The sequence below is a fragment of the Thermobia domestica genome, chromosome 6 (genome assembly GCF_964235325.1).
Source record: "Thermobia domestica chromosome 6, izTheDome1.hap1.1, whole genome shotgun sequence".
Lineage (NCBI taxonomy): Eukaryota > Metazoa > Arthropoda > Insecta > Zygentoma > Lepismatidae > Thermobia > Thermobia domestica.
In genome coordinates this window covers 195,202,423-195,224,691 of record NC_137459.1, presented here as the reverse complement: position 1 = coordinate 195,224,691, position 22,269 = coordinate 195,202,423, and the positions used below count along the sequence as shown (strand labels likewise).

At 36.0% G+C, this 22,269-nt stretch overlaps 1 protein-coding gene across 1 annotated transcript in view; it reads right to left on the bottom strand.

The window, feature by feature from the left end:
- The window catches only part of AGBE (1,4-alpha-glucan-branching enzyme), a 99,901-nt gene extending 78,278 nt beyond the window's left edge, over positions 1-21,623 (bottom strand). Inside the window, exons 1-2 of the mRNA XM_081762544.1 lie at positions 21,426-21,623; positions 14,054-14,223 (exon numbers count right to left, since the gene is read on the bottom strand). Coding sequence (XP_081618670.1) covers positions 14,054-14,223; positions 21,426-21,538 — 283 coding nt within the window. The 5' untranslated portion in view covers positions 21,539-21,623. The remainder of the gene's footprint in view (positions 1-14,053; positions 14,224-21,425) is intronic.
- Positions 21,624-22,269: the final 646 nt, after the last annotated feature.

Below are 22,269 nucleotides of genomic sequence, written 5' to 3'. Positions count from 1 at the left end.
ATAATCAAATGTAAAATCCGCATCGAAGGGAACTCTTTCCGACTATGGAAGATGGTGTTCTTTCAGACTAAAGGACAAAATGGTGGCGGTGCTTAAGGAAGTGAAACTTGAAAAAGTTCCATCATTACTTCACCAAACAATGGAAAATGAGTATACTAAGGTTTATTGATAAAGAAGAGTAGTATGTTGGTTGAAGGGAACAGTTAATTTGTAAGCTAGCGGCAATTAACCACACATCTCCACTACTCCTCTCTGTCCCTCTTTTTGGATCAAAAGAGCCAATATAATTCAGAGAAAACTTTTCTTGTAGGCCTTATATCTGGACAACTACATATAGTGTAGTCAAACCCAAACTATCACTTCACGTGCTTATGTGTGCTTCACGTGTAAAAAAATACGGACCGTTCAAAAATTTTGTGGCCCCTGATACAAAAACTAATTATTGGCCAAGATCGCAATCTTTTGCTCCATTTTTTGGAGCATTCCTAAAATTCTTATTTTCCTGTTGACTTACTGATCTGAAACTTTTTTCAAACTATGCAGTAAGTTACGTCTGAAATATACAGTCACCAATAATGATTTATTCTAAATGGTCACTTGAAACACACGCAGTCTATTTCATAACTGGGTGATTCCACGAAAAAGGGAAATTTTCACTTGGAAAATTTTTGTTCCGTTGATGGTCGCCTATTTCAATAAAAATATCACATGCACTTACTACTACTAAGTACATGTTAATTAGGTGTTCAGCAGAGCTGAATCGTTATTGGTGTAGTAAATAAAAAATAATAAACTTTTCAGCACCCACGGAGTTGAGACCATAGGTCACGGAGTTGAGATAAGTTAACACGGAGTTGAAAATTGCTGTGGAGTTGAGAAACGTGATACATCTGGGTGATAAGTTTTGGTTTATAAGTGATTAAGCTTATAATTTACATAAAAATTTAAATAATTTTCCAATAGTTTTTGTAAGTTAGAATTATTCTCCTTATGTTGAATAAGATTCTAAGAAACTAGACACGTAATTTGTTATACAAAAATACTCCAGAAAATACTGCAAGCATATGAAAATATATCTAATGAAGGTTCCAAAATTGAGTGTATATTATATATATATATATATGTGTGTGTGTGTGTGTGTGTGTGACGTAAATAAGAAAAAAGAAATACACATACACTTATCGAATATTGAAAAATTATTGCGCTTTCAATATGTTGACTATCATATGGAGAGGACAAACTTTTTACATAAGCTTACGAAACAGACGAAGTAGTCACTAAACCTGTCTATTGTCTACTTCATTTGTTTTCTGAGCTTATGTAAACCGTTTGTCTTCTCTGTGTGATCAAGTCCACACGTCGAAAGTGCAATACTTTTTCAACATTTGGTAAGTGTATTTGTATCGTATATTTGGTATATATACAAGGTGTTTCAAAACAATACACACATCGTTTGGGAGCTGATTTCTGACACCAAGATAAGACGAAAATTATAGACAACTGGGTGCACAAATGTTCCTTTCGGAGTTATAGGCTGCCGAAAACATGAAAAAAAAATGAACTTTAAAGGTCCATAGCTCCAAAACTATGAGATCTGCCGTAGTCGGGTCACGACTTCACTTAGGAACTAATATGTGCACTATCCAAAAATATGTTTCAAAATCCTGAGGTACTCACGAAGCAATTTTTATAGAGGGAGTTTGGTTACGGGCGTATAATCTGAAGTACTCACCAACTACTTCTATAAAAGTTGTTGTGGAAGTACCGCAAGATTCTGAAACATGGATATTTGGATAGCGCACATACTAATTCCTAAGTGAAGTCTGACCCGACTACGGTAGGTCCCATAGTTTTATGCGATGGACCTTTACCTTCAAAGTTAATTTTTTTTTTTCATGTTTTCGGCAGCCTATAACTGCGAAAGGAAGCATTTGTGCACCCAGATTGGTCTATACTTTTTATCTTATCTTGGTGTTAGAAATCACCTCCCAAACGTTGTCGGTATTGTTTGAAACGCCCTGTATAATGCACACTAAATGACAGTGTAAGGCACTCATCATTTCTGTTTTCTTTGGATAATTCGATGTTCTTTGTTAAGTAGCCCTCATTTTCCACTCCAATGAAGGAAATGTCTTGAGGAAACAGGGAAGGGCTGTTCTAGTCTACACAGAATGACAACTGCCAACGTTTTTTAAACGTCAGGTTTAGTAGGCCAGGAGAAATTCCTCCCGATCCGCGTCATAAAATTGACTGTCCGCATATTGCCCTCAGACTCTTCGACAATCTCTGAAAAGAAAACAATTAGTTGATCATAAGATTCAGACGTCAATAGCTTAAAAACAGATACCATCCATCTTGACTTGACTGAAGTTTTACTTCCGGCTACCTGACAGCCCCAAATCTGAACTTCCGCGAAACACTCCTTAAATGGGCTAGGACCCTCCAGCCGTCTTTGAGTGTGAATGACACGTGGTCAGCGTGTCGTCTCCTACGACCGTTGCGATGGTCTGCGCGATCAGGTTTCAGTACATCTCTACTCAAATGAGTTTTTTAATTGCCTTACTGTGCGAAGTAAACACCATTAATTTTTGAGCTTCCACCGGGAAACAAACCCAGAACCACGCACGAAAGGCGAGCATACCAGTCACTAGACCATAAACGAGCTTTATTTCTATCAATATATTGAAAGAACAAATATTTGGAAGAGCATGAGCATAACAAACACTACAGGATTATCAACTCCGTGACTTGTCTCAACACCGTGGATTCCTTAGTTTTCAGATGGACATGGAGTTGAGAACCATGGAGTTGAGAAAATCGAATATAATTTATTTTTACCGGCCCACTTTTTAACCAGTACATGTGAGTAATTGTGTACGAATTTTCTACGTTAAGGCGTAGGTTCCTCAAGGGAAAGAAGGTATATACCATACAAATACATTCAGTAATAAATACCATGGTGTTGAGAATCAATTAATATACGCACCTGCATTCCACACACAAAAATATTTTTCCTATAGCTTTTAACACATGCACACAACTTTTTCTGTTCTTCAGTCAAACATGTCTGCCTTGTCTTCTTGTGGGTGTTGCCAATGTGGACGACCATGCTATCTGTTGAGAGCAATGATCTTTTTTTCTATTGCCATGGAGTTGAGACGAAATAGAGGTGACAGAAACGGAGCATAGTCAAGCTTTCCAAAATAATCGTTATAAAGATTTACTTTCCACAAAACCGAAACATTGAAGTGTTCTCTTCCATTTAATTACCATTAAATGATGTTTGATTTGCGACTTCAGTTGTAATTTATTGATTAAAATCAGTCAACTGTAGTCTGTGACAGCCCACGGTGTTGAGAAATTGGGTAATAATTAATTTTTTACGTATGTTTCGTGTTATATTTGCAAACTGTTATACATGGCATACCTACTTTGTGACGGTTACTACCAAACAAAATAAAAATGAGGTGATTCTTTCTAGTAGTAGTTTGAAGAAATGCCCGTGACAGAAAATTTCCCTTTTTCGTGGAATCACCCAACTACTATTAAACTTATAGTAACACAAAAATGGGTGTAAAATGGCTTGACTGTTCGCCAATGGTAACTTCGTACTTCATCTAGAACTACAAACGTAAATTGCTCCTCAAAATCGACCAGTATTATCTACTTGTAAGGAATGCTTCCCAATTATAAAATGGGTTTCAGCATACCTAAAAGATTTACTTCTCATTCACCCGACGAAGGTGTTATTTTCATACGTTGTAGCTGTTAATGGCCATAAACAATGAAAAGTTATGGTGTAATGAAGATTTGAGGAACGTGCATCTAGATAATTGTAAAATTTTAAGGAAAATTCAAATCATCTTCGAATGTTGTTCAGCAATCTACGGGAAATTTGATAACATTGTACACTTGTCCAAAATATAATTGCGCACCTGAATTTTGCAAGTCCCTTAAAATTGTGAGTTTGGCAACAACGCACTAGAAGTAACAACAGGAGGGGAAATCATAAGAGAGAGGAGTGAAGCCTTTTGAACACACCTTGTTTGCTGTTTCAAATATTTAGATCCTATTCCATTACTTAATGCAATGCTAGTTTCGGAGCAAAATAATACTTGGCAAATGCAGAAACCGTGGTTTAGTAAAGAACACACACGCTTTTGAACCGAAAGAAAATCGAACAGGAAATATCTTTCTTAAACCTCCATTCAAATCGGAAATTTCAGATAAAAATAACTTTCGGGTTTAACTTTGATTGCCATAGAATAGAACTCTTAATAGCAAAAAGCGATTTACTGTGCAAGAAAATTGATAACTTCCGGTTTTAGCGGTGACTGCTATAGAGTAAAGGCGGTCATAAGTAGGTAGAAGCTGTTTCCTGCAATCAATGAAATGTCCAAAGACCACATTCAGTCTTCACTCCCATCTCTACTACAGCCGGAAGTAGTAGAAACCTACTGCCACTTCCGGTTTCAATATTGAGAAAATATCGCGCCATACAAAACACTTCTGTACGTGGTGTACACGTGTCACTATAGATCTTAAGTGCATGTTTGCCCGTCAAACTCAGTACAATCATACATTGTAAAGTACTAATTACACATGCACCATGCATTAGGTAGACCAATGCTCGGACTTTCGCACAGTGATAAAATCTTTATGCATTTACCAAGAATGCCGGTATTCTTGATACACTAAGGATTTTGCAGAAATATCTAATATATTAAAAAATAACCCTAGTTGATTTCTAGGTCGGCACCAAACGAAATCGTTTGCGGTCCTTGACGGATCTCTTTTAGAAGAGCTTGTGGCAAATATTGAATTAGTTTCATCTGTAGAGAATGTTTTACAGGCCCTGGAAGATTGTAATTTGACGGCACAGACGTCGTGTGGGTGAAAAAAGGGAAACATTTGTCCCAGACCCCACGCCATGTAAGTCCGACGCCATAGGAAGAGAGATTCTTTAAGAAAAATAATTCACTCTTTCTGATTCATCCTTGGAAATAAAACTAATTAGGTGATAAACCACCATTTTTACAAGTGTTACTCTAATGTCGCGAAACGTACTCAAACTTAACATAGGCTACGTTAAAGAATTGATACATATCCAATTTAAATTTCAACACTGCAAAAGTTTGTTAGAAAATTCATGTGTACTAGATAAGAATTTGTAGATTACTGAACCCTTAATCTGCTGTCCTATATTCAGTGAAATAGAACACTGCGTATATGATGGTTTCAAGGAGTGAATTCACCGATAACTTATTATGTTACGTTAAGACTGGAGCGACCAGCCCAATCATTGTCACACTGAATGCTACGTCTCTGGTTACTGATCTTTTATGACTCTTATCCCAATATATAGCAGTAGCCTATCGCATTCTTCTCACCTCCCCAACTGCACCTGGGGAACGCAGGTTTCAAAGCGAATAATCAATATATATAATAAAAGTAAGTGAGGTTTGTCCATGCGTGCCACAAAGGCTCCGAAACCAAGACCCGGAGCTCCATGGGAGATATATGGTATTAAAACCCTATACCTCCCATCCATGAAGGTTTCGGTTTGGACCAGCAGGGATCCTAGAGGGAGAAAACGGACTAGCAACGGTGTTACTGTGCTAAAAGATGGGTTAAATTTTAACGACAATGCGTGCAATTCTTTATTTTCAATTTCAATGTTGCTTTTCTTTCTACACAAATCATTAGTGATCGAATATTCCAGAATGTTCTAGAATTATCAACAATCTTGGAAAATGTTACAGACTGCTATAGAAGTTTCGCAAAGGTTCGAGAATGTTCTAGAATTTTCAGGATGCTCTAGAACTTTTTAGAATGATCCAGGAAGTTATAGACTGTTCCAGAATGTTCGAAATTGTTGTAGAATGTTATATTATTTTCCTATAGGTTCGAAAATGTTCTAGAATGTGCACCACTAGGAAGGTACACATTAAGATTACGGGGTCATTTTCTTTTATTAAAGTTTACAGGTATCATTATCATTATGCTCAGGTTCTTCTTAACCTATTTAATGTTTTGAAAGGAAAATGGTGGGGTTATGTCTACATCATGGGAGCCAAACAACAGAATCTACCTTAACCTAACCTAACCTAACCGAATCCGAACTACTACTACTATTTGTACTACTACTAGCACTACTTACTACTGCAACCACTACTACTGTTCGTATTACTACTACCACTACTACTGTTTGTACTACTACTACTACAATTTGTTCTACTATTACTACTGCTACCACTATTACCACCAACTACTACTATTACTATTTGTACTACTACTACTACTACTACTACTACTACTAAAGGCTCCTCCCATATCTAAACAATTATCTCTATGGTGCCCCTGAAGTTTACCTGTTCCTGGTTGAGTATCGCCATATGTCAACTCAAGAAGAGTCTACATAGAGTAGCGACACTATTTTCACAAAGAAACGTGTTTCACAGTTGCGGTAAGAATTACTTAGTCAGAAGCATAATTAACTAAAATTATAGATTACTGAGAAAACTTTTCTGGGAGGTACATTGACAAACAGCTGAATACATGTCAGTTTCATCTTCAAATTACTTAATGCTCTTTGGCATCACTATGCTCAAATAGCACCAAAGAAAATTAACAGGCAACGATGGAACGGAGTCTGAGCCATTACATTTAATTACAAGTTTGTTTAAAAGAAGAAGATATAATGTCTATTGCCAGACATCGTTGAAAATAAATGATGGTTTCAGAATTCTCAAAGTACCTAAAATGCCCGTTCTTCACATAAGGAAAATACGTTTATAGGAAATGAATTACTCTCTATAAATTGGAAATTAAATATATGCCAGGGAAACTTTTAAAATATAAGATCGGATCAAGGAAAAGTGAAATTGCCAGACAGTTAATTGTATGCCAGTGATATGTTTAAAACGTAACAAGTGAAAGTAAATTGGTAAAACTTAGTGAACAGTATATTAAATGGAATTATTCCGGAGTTTCTGCAGTTATGTAATGAACGAATTCTGGGGGAGGCATTTCCAACGGTGTTAGTCGATTTTTTCCATTCTTGCAACATATTCCTGGTGATTCTCTACTGAATTTCTTGGCACAACAGAAAATACAGACTTGATCCGTTTTACCAATGATAACGTGTTTGTGTTTGTTATACTCTTTAGTGGGATCATAACGGAATGCCTCACCTGACAAACTATATCTCTACTTTTTCTGCTTCGCATGTCTGGTATAGAAATAAATGAAAATGTAAATCAATTTATATGGCTCAAACTCTGGGCAAGAGGACGGCTGAATCACTCTCACTCCACTCTCATTGAAATATGTATCCTAGAGGGGAAGGAGAGTTGAAATATATTCCATGAACCCATTCTTCCCGTACGGAGAACGGACATTTCAGCTAGTAATAAATAATTAAGAGCATATATAAAGCAACAATGCTTGAATGGACCGAATGATTTCTATCCAAAGTGAAACAAAGAAATCCACAAATATGAATTGGTGTAGGATTCATTTAAAAAGACTACGGCGAGAAGTTTCTTTCTTTTCGAGTTAGGCCCTCTTGGGTCAAACAGTAGTGTTGTTATAAAAGCGGTAATAGTGACAATGGAAATAATCGATCTGTTAGAGATCCGTTATACGTGTAAAATTAAATATTTACAAGTCTTGTTAGTACTATTAAACTGACAATTTAAATTATTATTCAATTACATTTTTGTTTTTTTCTTTTAATGCAAAAGTGGACTGTGTTGCGTATTGTGAAGCAACGTAGATTTGGAAACTATGGGTTCTAATATTAAAACCGAAAGTGGTAGATCTATAGCTTAATGGTGCAATAGAGGGAAGGAGCTTAATGGTGCAAGGTCGAAGATTGAACCTGTTCTTCACACACTGAATCCGTACGAAAGAATTTTCTCGATCTATTACAGCTAACCCAAGAGATCAAAATTGAAATGGAAAGTTACATAAATTTCTAAAGTTTCCAGTTTTTCTATAAAAATAAGGACGAAAATAGAACCTATTCCTACGATATTGCGTCCATATTATATATATATATATATATATATATATATATATATATGTCTCAATTTAATTTGAATTGATCTGATGCCATGTAAAAGGTAGTCAATGCTGTTTAACATACACCAAGTACCATACTGTAATGTTATGGACTGAATATTATTATTATTATTGTCTTTGTGTAAACTATTTAGCAAAATGACACTGTAGTTTATATGGATAGTTCAAACACACAAATTTTTCATGATAGATACAGAATTCTCACCTACATCATTGGCTCTACAATTTACTTATGCCTCAAGCCCCTCAAATCCACAGAATGGCCGTATGAATAGACATGACCAAGGAACAGCGGGCGAAAAACAGAACTGTTACTTGGTACCCCTACAAGAAAGATATGACCCCAAAAATCCATCTTGATATGTGTCAATCGACGAGGAACTGTGCAACTTCTAATGCTAGTGTGAGAAACTGAGCTGCAAATTTCCAAAAGTGTCAGACGTTCATTGACGAATTTCGCCCCGGTGCACCTTCAACAATACTGACCCAGAAAACATTGATGTCATCCATGACATGGTATTGCAGAATCTAAGACTTTTGGTGTGTTATAGAAACTATTGGCGTTTCATATAAGAGCTTGTAACACAATCTGACGAATGCTGAACATACATATCCGTGGCGGAGCATGAGGAAAGTATTGACGAGACAGATTCTGACATCTGAATGCTGAACGATTGTCGGCAGCGAGTTCAGTGTTCTTTCCAGGTATACTTCTTTCCCTCTCCCCTCGGAGTTGAAACATTGCCCTGTGCCGGAGCTAAGACATATCAAACAGTGTCCAAGTGTATCCAAACTCATTTTGATTTCTCCCCGGAAAAACTTTTCTTACGAAAACATGAGCGAATGCTCGCTTGTACGCATATTATTTACCTTTATAAACAGGATACAAACAGGTTTTAGCAATATTCGTAATTCAGGAAATTACTCACATCCACCACTTTGACCCTGAGATAAAACATCTTTCAAAGCAGTAGAAAATACACCTCATCTCCACTCCCAAAATACTCATGTGAGATGGTTCGGTGTAAGGTGATGGCCAATGCTTTATGGAACTCTGAGGGCATTCTTACGATAGGCTCTCTAGCAAACTGTGATACGTGACTGGTGTATACTATTGAGAACTATTAAGGCGTTCAAAGTAAAAAGGTAAAATTGCCGTGAAACTTGTCTAAAATTGTTCTGATACACCAAGACAATATAACGTTCATAGCTGTAACACCGAACTGCGAAGAAATAAGATTCTAACCACATTTAGTACATTTAAATCTTTCTTCTGCTCACCACCACCACCAACGACTACTACTAATACTACTACAACGACGACGACGTTCTAGTACTGATAGAGTTATTAGGGCTGATAGCGAATTCTTGAACACCAGAAATCCGGATCGATGTAAGAAGTGACTTACACTAAAGGGGAATCACATTGGGATAAATACAGAAAAGGTTTTACACCTATGAGACTTATTTTTGGATAGGTTAATACGTATACTATAAAAGTGTACGGCAACAATAACTGAAAAGTTACAAAATAAATCACTCAGTGGGATTCGAACCAGGTTCAAAGTATTGAATCTCCACAGAAAGAAACAACTTGACACGCATGACTAACGAAACAGATACGAAGTTTTCCTTCAGTTGTATTGATAGATAACAAACATCTTAACTTCCTAGTTTTCTTACCAAATTTTGTGGTCTAAAAGCGTGTGTACTTTATACCTACAACCAAGATTTCTGTATTTGCAAGGTACTATTTTGTTCTAAAAGTACAATTACATTAAAAAAAAAAAAAAAAAAAAAAAAAAAAAAAAAAAAAAAAAATTGGAAGGTGAGTATTTCAGGCCACGAACTGTAAGCTGTGTTCGGAAGTCTTGCTATTTTTCTCCTATGACTTCTTCTCGTACTTCGAATACGTTGTTGCCAAACCGATAATTCTAAGGGACTTATAAACATTCAGATGTGAAATTACGTTTTGGAGAAGTGTACATATCATACAGGCTATTCAGAATTATTACCAATGACATTAGTAATTCAAAGTTGTTAACTCTCAGAAACGGTTTTCTTCAAATGACACTAAGTTATTATACGTACATATACAGGATAAGTGGATAACAGTGAACAATAATACTGTATATATTTTATACGTAACAACGTTTCAAACTTTAAGAGTAATTTGGTAAGACAGAGTGCTCCAACCTTTATTCATAGTTGTACAACACACTAGATATATATATATATATATATATATACATACAGGGTGTTAATGAACTATACCGTCAAACTAAGAGGTGATTCCTCACATCAAAATAAGAGAAAAAGTTCATATGGACCTATGGCGAAAAGTGCATAGTTTCAGAGCTAGTGCTGTTCAAAATCGCGAAAAAGCCAAATTTTAAGGGGCCCTACTTCGAATTCGAGACTGTGGATGGTGGTCCTTATCAACGTAAAGGAAGTCATGCATACGCAATCCAAAAATGCATGTTTCATGAATGTTCAATGGGTGTACGGATTGTTCCCTGCAGGGTGAAATTCCCAGACATGCCATCAACCGAATTTTGAGATGTTCTGACTTTATGATTGGTCCAAGTTAAGCAAACGATAAGCCTTGATAGCAATGAACACTGAATCCTTCAGCAGTTCGGAAGTGTTAAGGATCGTTAGCAGCACAGTCTCTCGTACTCGGGAAAACGCATGGTGCGATGTTTTCTTTCACGCTTATAAGTGAAGAAAACGTGAAATATACCGTGACGAAATACATATCATCACACGTTATTCCGAACACAAAGATACATGGAGCTACCTCTTCCTAACACTTCTGACTCCTCTCCGAAGCATTGGATGTCCATTATTGTCAAGGTGTACGTAATGCCTACTTTGGACCCTTCTTCAAATCAAGGTATATCTGAAAACTCTATTGAAAACAATCTGAGAATTACACCCTCTAGGGAATAACCTTTACACCTATTGACAATCGATGAAATATGTACTTTTGGATTGTGTATACTTGGCTTTCTTTACGCTGGTAAGGACCACCATCCACAGCCTCTCGAATTTGAAATAGCGCCTCTTAAAATTTGGCTTTTTCGCGACTTTGGACAGCCCTAGCTCTGAAACTATGCACTTTTCGCCATAGGTTCATATGAACTTTTTCTCTTATCTTGATGTGAGGAATCACCTCTTAAAGTTTGTCGGTATAGTTCATTAACACTCTGTATATGTGGTGTTTGATTAGAGAATTATCAAACTTCAAGCATAAAAATATGTGACTAAATATAGTGTTGTTACATTTTAAAATTGTGTTTCAGTAATCTCCCAAAGAATATTATGAACTGAGAGATAGGAAACAAAACCTATCAAAATTCTTCAATATACAAAATCCTTGAGGATTCCAATGCCACCATACAGATGTGTGTTTTAAGTGTACATCAAATATATCCTGAAGCGAATTATCGACTATTATCATTGAAGAAATTCCGTATCAAATTTATCACGGAGAAGATTTCGTTACGCTGTTTCTTTGGTTTAAAACCAATTATCTTCTGTTCTTCAGACATTTACTAAACATGCTTCCCACAAACCCAGACTTGACATTACTGAACTGAACTGTTTCACTATTTGGTATCTACAGAGTAGTACTTGACGTTTCTGGGTCTGGAAATATCATTCGGACGCACTGCTTTTACAGTAAGCTATTCCGTTTTGAAAGTCTGTACTAAAGTCCGATGCATGAAGCGTTTAGTTATATAAGGAGAAAGCAAGTTTTACTTTTACATTACCTATTTTATGTTAATATTTGACGATGTCTTGCACGTGTATAACGTCTTATATGTTTTTTTTTTTTTTTCCTTGAACGTCATCAAAATGTAAGCTGACGCATGAAGTTCGGCATACCAACTCCACTTGATCATGACAAAAACTGGTGAACGGAACTGATAGTGGTTCTTACATCACTCATTTCTTCTAGTCTAATTCTTTCACGGTTACTTTGTTTAATCCACTTTGATATTCTGCATAAGTTTGATATACCTTTTATGTGAGAAATGTGTTCTATTACCTTTGAATATTCGTTATATTACGAAAAGAATTTTATATTCTGAAAAAATAATTTTATATTTGAGTTAAGGATAGGATCCTTCGAAATATTTATAATCAGAAACCGTATGTTTTTAATTGTGTATTTTTCAATCTACGGGCCAAGGTAGACGCAGTGTGTTTTCCTCAAATTACTTAAGTTTATAGCACTTCTACGTACTTGATTGTTATTTAGTTTTCCTGTATATATATATATATAACAATTTGACTTAGTGCCATTTGAAAATAAATTTCGTACGAGTTAGAAAAACTTATTATTATGGTACTGATATGGTAACGCTTATGAACAGCTTATCTAGTATGTACAACTTTGTAAATATTCCCTAGCTTTTGAAGCTTTTGGTTACGTAACTTTTCCGTTGCTATAAAAGTCCTCAGTAACTAATACGCGCTTTTAAGAAGAGTACAAAATAAATTATACTCTTTAATCTGAAGAATCCCTTTACGAACTTACTTCAATATGTTTTGGGACATAGGTGTAAACCTTGATCTTACAGATTATTATACAGTTGAAATATAATCACCTAATAAAGTTCAGTAACTTCAGTACACTACGTAAGTGCTGTGAAACTCTTATTTATAATACAAAATGATGTCAAGACTGAGTAACGCTTATTTTTAATAGAACACAGTCACACTAATAGGTGTCGCTACCTGCCTACCTGAGCTAATAGACGTCGCTACTGTGCAAGTAATTTGCCGATTTAAAGGTATAGTGACCATTTAATTGCAAGTTGAAAACGGCATTGTTTAAATTTACTTCAAAATAGAACAGAAGTCTTAACTGTATTTGGATTTGAGCTTCAATACTTGTGTATTTCTACAGTAATATATCGCTAAATAAAAGTATCACTGGGAAAGGTATTGAAGAGCAGGCGAAAAGAATTTAAGTTGTATTTCATGATTAGATTTATGTTATAATATTACTTTCATTTGAAACAAACTAACAAAAAGCTGATTTGCAGAGAATTTTTCCTGTGCGTCTATTCTGAAGGTATTGATTTCTTAAACATGAAACGGAATGCTATTGCTTATTTGTAGACATCAACATGAAATCTATCTCAACAAAGATTACAACGTCGGTACTAATACTAAAATACCCATTTCTGGACACTACATTCTTTTTCTGTCTTGTAAATAAAATACATGATGCACTAAAAAGACTAAATCCACTTATTTTCCTTTCTGGAGTGCTACAAGCTTAGGATACGCAAGAGGACGGGGTTCTTTCGTTGAACAATCACGAAGAAAGACAACTCACTGACCAAGTTCCTCTGAAGAACCACAGGATTATTTGGATATCTTCAGGGACCACTGTGAGAGTTTCTACTCAAACTTATTCCAGTGAGAAAACTTGAATAGCCAACTTACTCCACAAGAACTACATTGCTTAAGTTGTGTTTTCGTGCAGGGTGAAGAACCACAATAAATACATGTTCTATGTTAGGTAAGCTCATTTTGAGACTTCACAAATAAGCAATACTTAACATGAACGAATTGATTCAATGCAACGTCTTAATTTACCTTCATTCTAGCAAAATAGATGTTAACCAACGTCACACAGCATTGTCGGCTTTTCCTTAGTTCTGGCGTTTTATTTTAAATACAACGACATGTTTGTTATTCATGCACCCAATTTCTGAATCACACATTGGTATTTCCCGTAAGTCATTGCGCTCTCTTCTGACAGAGGGAATGTATGGTTTCAGTTCAATTATCTGAAAATGGGCATTCACAATACTGAGCATTGAACGCGCTTTGCTGCTTATTATTACGACAAGTAAAGAATTGTTGTGTTTAACCACCATTTTAATTATATACAGAAAGTCAAAAGCTTGAGTACAACGACTAGTAATAATAAAATAAATTAACTTACTGAAATCTCCTGTGAGGTATACTTCAACTGCTCCTGGGGCCCATTCTCTACAAGTCACTGAATTATCATCATTGAAGTGAATCCCGTAATATTTGTATCCCTGAGTGAAGTTATCTAATCCTCCCTCATAATCTTTTACTTTTTCAACGTAGTCCTTAAAAACTGCATATCTATAAAGAAAGAAGATCAATACACAACTTATTGTACATGAATTGTCCAAATTAGACACGAAATGACAGCACTTAAACTGGTATATTCAAAGGCCAAAAGCTAAATACCAGTTACTTAATCAACAATACTTCATCAACCACTTTACCATGGTCCCGAACAAAGCATGGCATTAAAGGACTTGTTCGTTACGGTTCCAGTATGCTAATTTATACTCGAATATCAATATTTGACTAATACTGCCGTTATGTATTATATCCACTATCACACAGTATTCAGAACTACGTTCCTCTGTGTGTATTTTTAAACGAGTCCACACTATGTCAAATTGGACAATTGAAAGCCATACTTAAAAAGCTTGTGCAAATGAAAGAAAAAAATAGTTCTGTTCCTACCTAGGTCTCTCATGGCTCAAACCTTTGTCTTAATGATACATGTCACTATTTTCGTGTTATTGTTTTAATCATAAACCTTCTCCGAAGAGTCTTTCGTTTGTTACTCTTGTAGAGCCTTTAGTAACTACAGAAATTGGTCAGTTTATATCCGACCAATTTGGCAACGCTGTTGTCGCCTGCATAGTTCTACCAGAAACATAAATCCAGCGTTTTTATTAATGTGGTGTCTCCACTTGCAAGTGCCGGCGTGTCGTGTTGGTGCTAGTGAACAGTTATTGAGAAGGATTTATCAAGGATTTCCAGGCACAATTTTGTACAACCTAGTAGTGAAGCAGTATCAAGAAAATGGTTTAACCTCGGAGTGATTACAGTTAATATCGTGGCCAGGGGAAACAAATATGGGGCCCATGCAGCAAGTTTAGACCACAAAAAGGTATCGTTCAAAGTTATCAGTGAAAGGGTCCCTTCGGGTTCTTGGTGAGAGATTACAGTTAAAAATATCGTGGCCAGGGGAAACAAATATGGGGCCCATGCAGAAAGTTTAGATCACAAAAAGGTATCGTTCAAAGTTAACAGTGAAAGGGTCCCTTCGGGTTCTTGGTGGACTTTCTCAACTAGTAATCTAAGATAATCCATCACCTCAATGTGACATGTCTCAGAGATTAAATCTGGCGAAGTCTGTCAGCCATGTCATTCCTTGCCTGTGACGAGTACATAAGATCAGGCTTCATAACTTCCTCCCGCTCCACTTCCTGAATGTAAGACATTTATGAAAGAAAATTGGTCGGGGTCAAAATGGAAGATGCTTGTTACATTAGCTGAAGCCTACATTTGTCTCAAGTAATGGTCACAGTCTGGCAATTACGTACACTAACATCTCTGGCATGGGACGTACCGAATTTTACCATCAATGTCGAAAAAATTTCCCCACAGGGAATAATGTTTGTCCCCGAATACGATTACAAGGTGAAGTTGGTGGTACGTAAGGCGGACAAAAGGGATGGTAAATGCTACCTATTTTCAGGAATCCATCATAACCCTAATTTGTCCCTCATTTGATCGTAGCCAGCAAAATGAAATCTTTGAGTTTTACGTCCCACGGTTATGCCGGTTAGGCTAGAGGAGACGGTGATGATGAGGAATGAGTGAAATGGTGGAATGAAGAAAGTAAGAGAACCCCGAGGAAACCCACGCACACAGCGTTTGTCCACCACAAAGTTCACTTGGCGTGAGCTGGATCGAACCACGGACCCCAAGCATCAGAGCTGAACGCTCTACCACTGAGCCACCGCGGCCCCGTAGACAGCAAAAGTAAAACATGAAATGAAATCTTTACGCTTTACGTCCCACATCTATGCCAGCTGGGCTAAAAGGAGACGGCGATAATGAGAAATGAATGAAATGGTGGAATGAAGAAAGTGGGAAGAAACGCGAGAACCCTGGAAACTTCACGCACACGGTTTGTCCACCACAAAGTTCACTTGGAGCAAGCTGGGCCAGCAAAAGTTAAGTATGATATGCATGGACAAAGTAGGAAATCGGGATCCATGTTTCCTTTTCATTATCTTTTAAAAAAGCCTTGATGACAGTTCAATGGATTGCTGCTGATTTGGACTGTTAAAATAACGTCCACAATATAGGGCTACCCTCACTGGCTTATACAAAATCCGAAAAGACGAAAGGAATGAAATTCTCATGTGTATTTTTCGAAGTAAATCGTTGCACTGGAAATTGCAATGTCGGCCGATAATTCATAATGGTGGTGGTTCGATAGAATATAACCAGTGACGGCGATACGACTTTTTATAGAGTAAGTTCACTTTAAAAATAGCTCATGTAAGTCTATCAAGCTTCTGTATAATAATATTTACTTTCATGGAAAAAATATCCTAATTTGGAGGTATGTTCTTTGTAACTTATGCGGAAGATTTTTATACCTGCAAACAACGAAAACAATACAAATTGTAAACCTCTATATAAAATCCAAATGGAAGATTACGTACGAGTGAACCCATTAAATTGCAGTACATTACTATACGTGTTGTCAGATCCAAGCTTCCACTACGAATGAGGAATGACTAAGAAGATAACTATTGCAACTAATATTTCTCTTTAAATTATTGATATTATTGAAAACAGAGGCAAATACTTTTGAGGTAGGCTTATTGAGTTGATTCTCATTTCCCTTTAATCTATGAGACTTTTTATTATATAGTTGTATTTAAAAATCCTGCAATGCTGAATGTCTTAAAAGTGGTAGAAAGCCAGAGTCTTTGTAAAATCACATAATTCAGTTCATATTTCTTCTTTCTGTATGTTTTTCTCCAAATACATAAATCCCGGCCTGTGTTGAACCGTTCACTGAAATTAGTAAATAGAAACAAAGTGAGAATGTATCGTTGATGTACGTATACTTTCTAATTGAGAATTATATTCAGCAACGAGGCTAAATGAAACGGGACCTAGTGATTAACGTGGAATCCGAAGAACATGTACTCCTGCCGGGAATCGAACTCTGTTCTCCCACGCAAACGGCGCAGTCTTGCCGCTTAGCCACAAGGGTATATATGTGTCTGTGTGTACCAGATAACTCTGAAACGCCAGGAATAACTTTAACCAAACTCGGTACATACGTTACTTGCTGTCCGGAAAAAGAGTACTGATGGATTAAGACCTCCCTAGCACACTTAGGGGAAGTAGAAGGGGTGACATAAATTATCGAAAATTGCCGATATTAGTGTCGAATAAATACTTCTCAGGGTCTCCGAGATGAACAGTGACACCTCCAATGCCGTCAAAATTCAAACTCAGCACCCATTAGTACTCAAAGAACGGAGTGGGGAAATGGTGACATGTGAAAATAATTGAAAATGACTGATATTAGTGCTAGATTCAGAGTTTTCGAGGTTGGTTAGATAAATGACACTCACGACGCCGTTCAAGTCCGATTCAAGCTCTCATTAGCACGGGGTAGCGGGTGAAATAGTGACACGTAAAACTATCGAAAACGAAAACGTTGCTCCGCACACACACACACACACACATATATACATATATATATATATATATATATATATATATATATATATATATATATATATATATATATATATATATATATATATATATATATATATATATATATACACTATCGATGGAACAATTTTAACCAAAATTGGAAGATATACGACTTTCAATCTGGAGAAACTACTGTGGAAGTAAGACCCCCAAAGGTGTAGAGTTGGCAGAAATGACATGTAAAAATAATATAAAAAGACTGATATTAGTATGCAATCTACAGTTTTCGGGGTCCCTGAAATAAATATTGATGCACCCAATGCTATTCAAGTCCATCTCAATCGGCAGAGGGTGGAGTGGGGAAGGTGAAAAATAAAATGTCAACAATGACTGAGATGTGTCGAATGATGTGTAGTTTTTTGGGATCGGGAAAACATCTAACCCGTTTGAAATGACTTTTGGAAGAATATCAAGTTGAGTTTTAACCCTCATCAATTTGATTAAAGGCATATTCTGCAGGTGTAGCATGTTTATTTATGCCAAGTTAGAGTATATTTTGTATTTTATAATTACCCTTACACTGAAATAAGTATTTTATGGGGTAAGGAGATACAAGTATTTCCCATAAATCTATCCTCTCTGTCATGTGGTTCGGATTCCACGTTAATCAGTAGGTCCACGTCTCATATAGCTTCGCTGCTGAACGGGACGTTAAAGTTCAATTCATTATCATCATCATCTATTCTCTCTGTACGAAGAAGGGGCATTTCAGCTAGTAAGTAAATAAAGTAAAAGCTAATTAAATTTAAGTTACATTGCTTAGTTCAGATTCCTACAAAACCTAACACATTGGTCTGCCTTACAGCCTTGATATGACACATGAACCCAGTGGCGGCGGTTGGACGTTAAAAGTGGGGGGGGGGGGCAGGACATGATCTGAACAATTGTATATCAATATTACATTTCCTGATTGTTTTTAACACTGTTTGATGAAAGGTTGTATAACTAATAGGATACTATCTTTTTTCACTTAAAATACCGCATATCGTATTTTTATTTTATCAAGTAAATTCATAAGGGCAATACAGGTAGGTATTAATCCTTTATAATCTTGAACAACGAAAGTGTAAGAAGAGATTTGAGTTTTTGCCCATGAACATCTTACAATTCTGTCTAGAAAATTGTGTGATTAGATTATTTAATAAATTTGCAAAACAAATAAATAGAAGGGATAATATTAATCATAGTAATGAATAATGACGCTTGTTTTGCAGAAGTTATATTGAAACTAGGAATTAATGAAAAACTTATACTTTTAATTCCCCGCATGCCATTAAATGAATGTTTTATAGAAAATGAAATACAGAAGTACTGCAAGCATAACATTTAAAGAAATATGCAATTGGAATATTAATTGCTTTGAATTGCAATTAAAACGCAATTCCTGTAGTTTTCTTAACTCCACGCGAAGACAAATAACCAATACGTACTCACGCAACGGCAAATATATGGCGCCATTTTTTCTATGAAACAGTAATACATACAAAACCTTTACCAGGGTGTCCACATTCTGGAAAATAAGTGAAAGTCAGGCAAAGGTCAGAAAGTAAAAATGTATTAGGTGAAGTCAGGAAAATGGCAGATTGGCCAGAGAAAAATCGATTTAGGTCCATTGTTCAATTACTGAATTTATGAAATAGGGTTGATTTCTTTACTGTTAATGGATGCAAAATCTCGTGTTCTCAATGATTATATTGAGGGAGCCAGTGTTCTCTGATATAGTTGTTGAAACTAATTTTCTGCGAGAAACACATCTAACTGCATCCTTGCATATTTACTCAAAAGGGTAGAAGCTATTTTAGAAGAATTGCATGGTGCCAAGAGGATATCTGGACAAGTGGCTGAGAACGCGAAGAAATAGTATCTCCAGCTCACAGTGAAAGCTCAGACTGAAGAATTTAAAAAAACACTTGAATGAATTCATAACCAATGACAGAGATTGTATTGGACTTGATGAGTTTTTTACTTAGTCGTAGGAAATGAGAAGTTCTTCGTTGACTTATGGTCAGTTATGAAATTGTCTTTTATCTTCTTTCACGGAAACGCATTTTTTGAAAGTGGATTCACAATAAATAAAATTCTCATTGTTGGGAACTTACGAGAAGAATCTCTGGTAGCTCAACGGATCATATATGATTCTGTGATGAGAATAGGTGGACCATCAAGATTAATAATTAGAAGAGGTATGACAAATTCAGTGAGAAGTTCAATGAGACAATATCAGGTGTATTTGGAAAAGAGAAATAAATGCTGGAGACGAGAAGAGGAGGGAGAAACGGAAGATTCAGCAACAACTAAAGGTACTAAAGGTGTTGGAGGAAGAAAAGAAAATTAAACTGCGGAGACGAGAAGGATATTCAGATCAATGAGAAGAAAACTATGCTAGAAAGGATGAAAACAAATTTCTAAATGGGTTGCATTTAACAACTGCACTAGCAAAAGTATGTGTTACATAATGTGGGTGTGTTTTTTTAATAATCAGTAAAATCATGTATGAACTGTTTATTACTATAGGCAATATTATAATGTGTATTTTTTCCATATCTTAAGTACTCTGTACACTGCACACTTTCGTTTGTAACTTTACAATTTGTGTAATATGTAGGCCTAATCAATATCGACCTAATGCACATGTTTGTAAATTTACATTCGTTTGGAAAGAAAATTGAAAAAAGAAAGAAACAGAAGCGAAAGAGAACAAGGCCAAATATTGGGAGTGTAGAGGCTGGGGTTTCTGTCTTTTTTCTATATTTAAGTTATTCAGGGGTCAGGGAAATCTGGAACTTTCGTTATGGAAAGTCAGGGAAAAGTCATTTTTTTTCTCCAAATTGTGTCAGCACCCTGTTTACATTTCCAAATAAAACTATATAAATTAGTGCGTCACTTCAAAAAAGTGGGGGGGGGGGGCAACAGCCCCCTCTTGCCCCCCTAATCGCCGCCCATGCATGAACCCACAGTCCAACGCACGACACGAGAAACACCATCCCACCGGTGACCGAAGCAAGATCATCCTATTACAAGGCAACAACGTAGACATTTAACTACACAAGAGGACATCTGAAATTAAGTCAACATTGTGTGCACGACTGACAAAAATTTTACCCTTCATACTGCATTACAAACATTACATTTTACGGATTTATTTTAGACTGCACAGCTTTTTAATGAATTAAAAAAAATAAACATACGATGTGTTCTTCGTGTTACTTTAGTACGACAGATTTTTCTCGAATATTAAGCGCTCCAGCCCTTTTCCCCTGACACACGCCAATGCTTGCCCTGCCATGCATATCGGTTCCATTTCTAATATAATCCCGTCCTGTTATCACGTGTTTCGTGACCTTCACAAACACAAAACGCGGTATGACAAGGACATCAACATTTTAGATATACTCTATACAACTGCGACAAAATATGTTAATTTCCATAAAAGTGAACATTAGCATTGAAATCATAAAATAATGAAAACTATTCTTAATACTTGAATATATAAGTTATTAGAATATTTATTACGACGAATTACGAAAATTATTTATATATTTGTAAATAATGTGTTTTATAAGTTAACCTTAAAGTGGCAAATGACAAAGAAAAAAATTACTTGCAACATGCTCATGCATAAAATGCATAACGAGAACGAAACACACATAAACATATACGAATTGTTATGAATTGAAATCAAAACTTTGTATTTTAAAAAGAGCCGGAATCATATTTATCGTTTTCCTTACCTTCTGCGAAATTCTCGTTCGTATGGTTTGAGATATGGATCTCTTTCAAGCAATGCATGAAGTTCTGGAACTTCAACTTGCATAGGATCCAACGATGAATATTTTCCTCCCATAACGAAATTTTAAATCGCTCTTCTACACAGTACTGTATTACGTCGTCTGCTTCAGCAGACCAGAACCACTCAGACACAAGTGCCAAACAGGGTTGCCAATGAACAATCAACATTTAGTACTAGATTAGAGGGTGGAAAATCACTAAAAATCACTAAATGTTAACACCATATTATATATATATATATATATATATATATATATATATATATATATATATATATATATATATATATATATATATATATATGGAGAAGAAGAGAATGTGAATTACTTTTGTCAAACTATAATGGCTAGATACTATTCCTACTCCCTAGTGTCCCGGAAAATTTCCCGTATCCAGAACAGGACAGTGCGGGGGGGGGGGAGGGTCGAAAAGATTTCGGGAGAATAATTCAGTGGCGGCTATGAGAGGAGTCACATTGGTAACAATTATAATTTTACTGCTACAAGCTAAGAAAAGAAAGTTTATCCCATGCGCTAATTCCTTATAATGCATACAAGAATAAATACATTATGTATTTCTTCCCTTGCTTAGCGATAAAACTTAAACATTTACCCTGTGACCTTCCTCAAGAGCCGCTTCTGAATTACCTGAGTTAACTTTACATCTGTAGCTCTTAGTACAGAAATACTGTTATTATATACTACATAGAAGCAGATCACTTGGAATACATTAGCAGATCATTAGCACAAATGTGACTTTTAATAACTTCTCAAAATTAAGAACTGA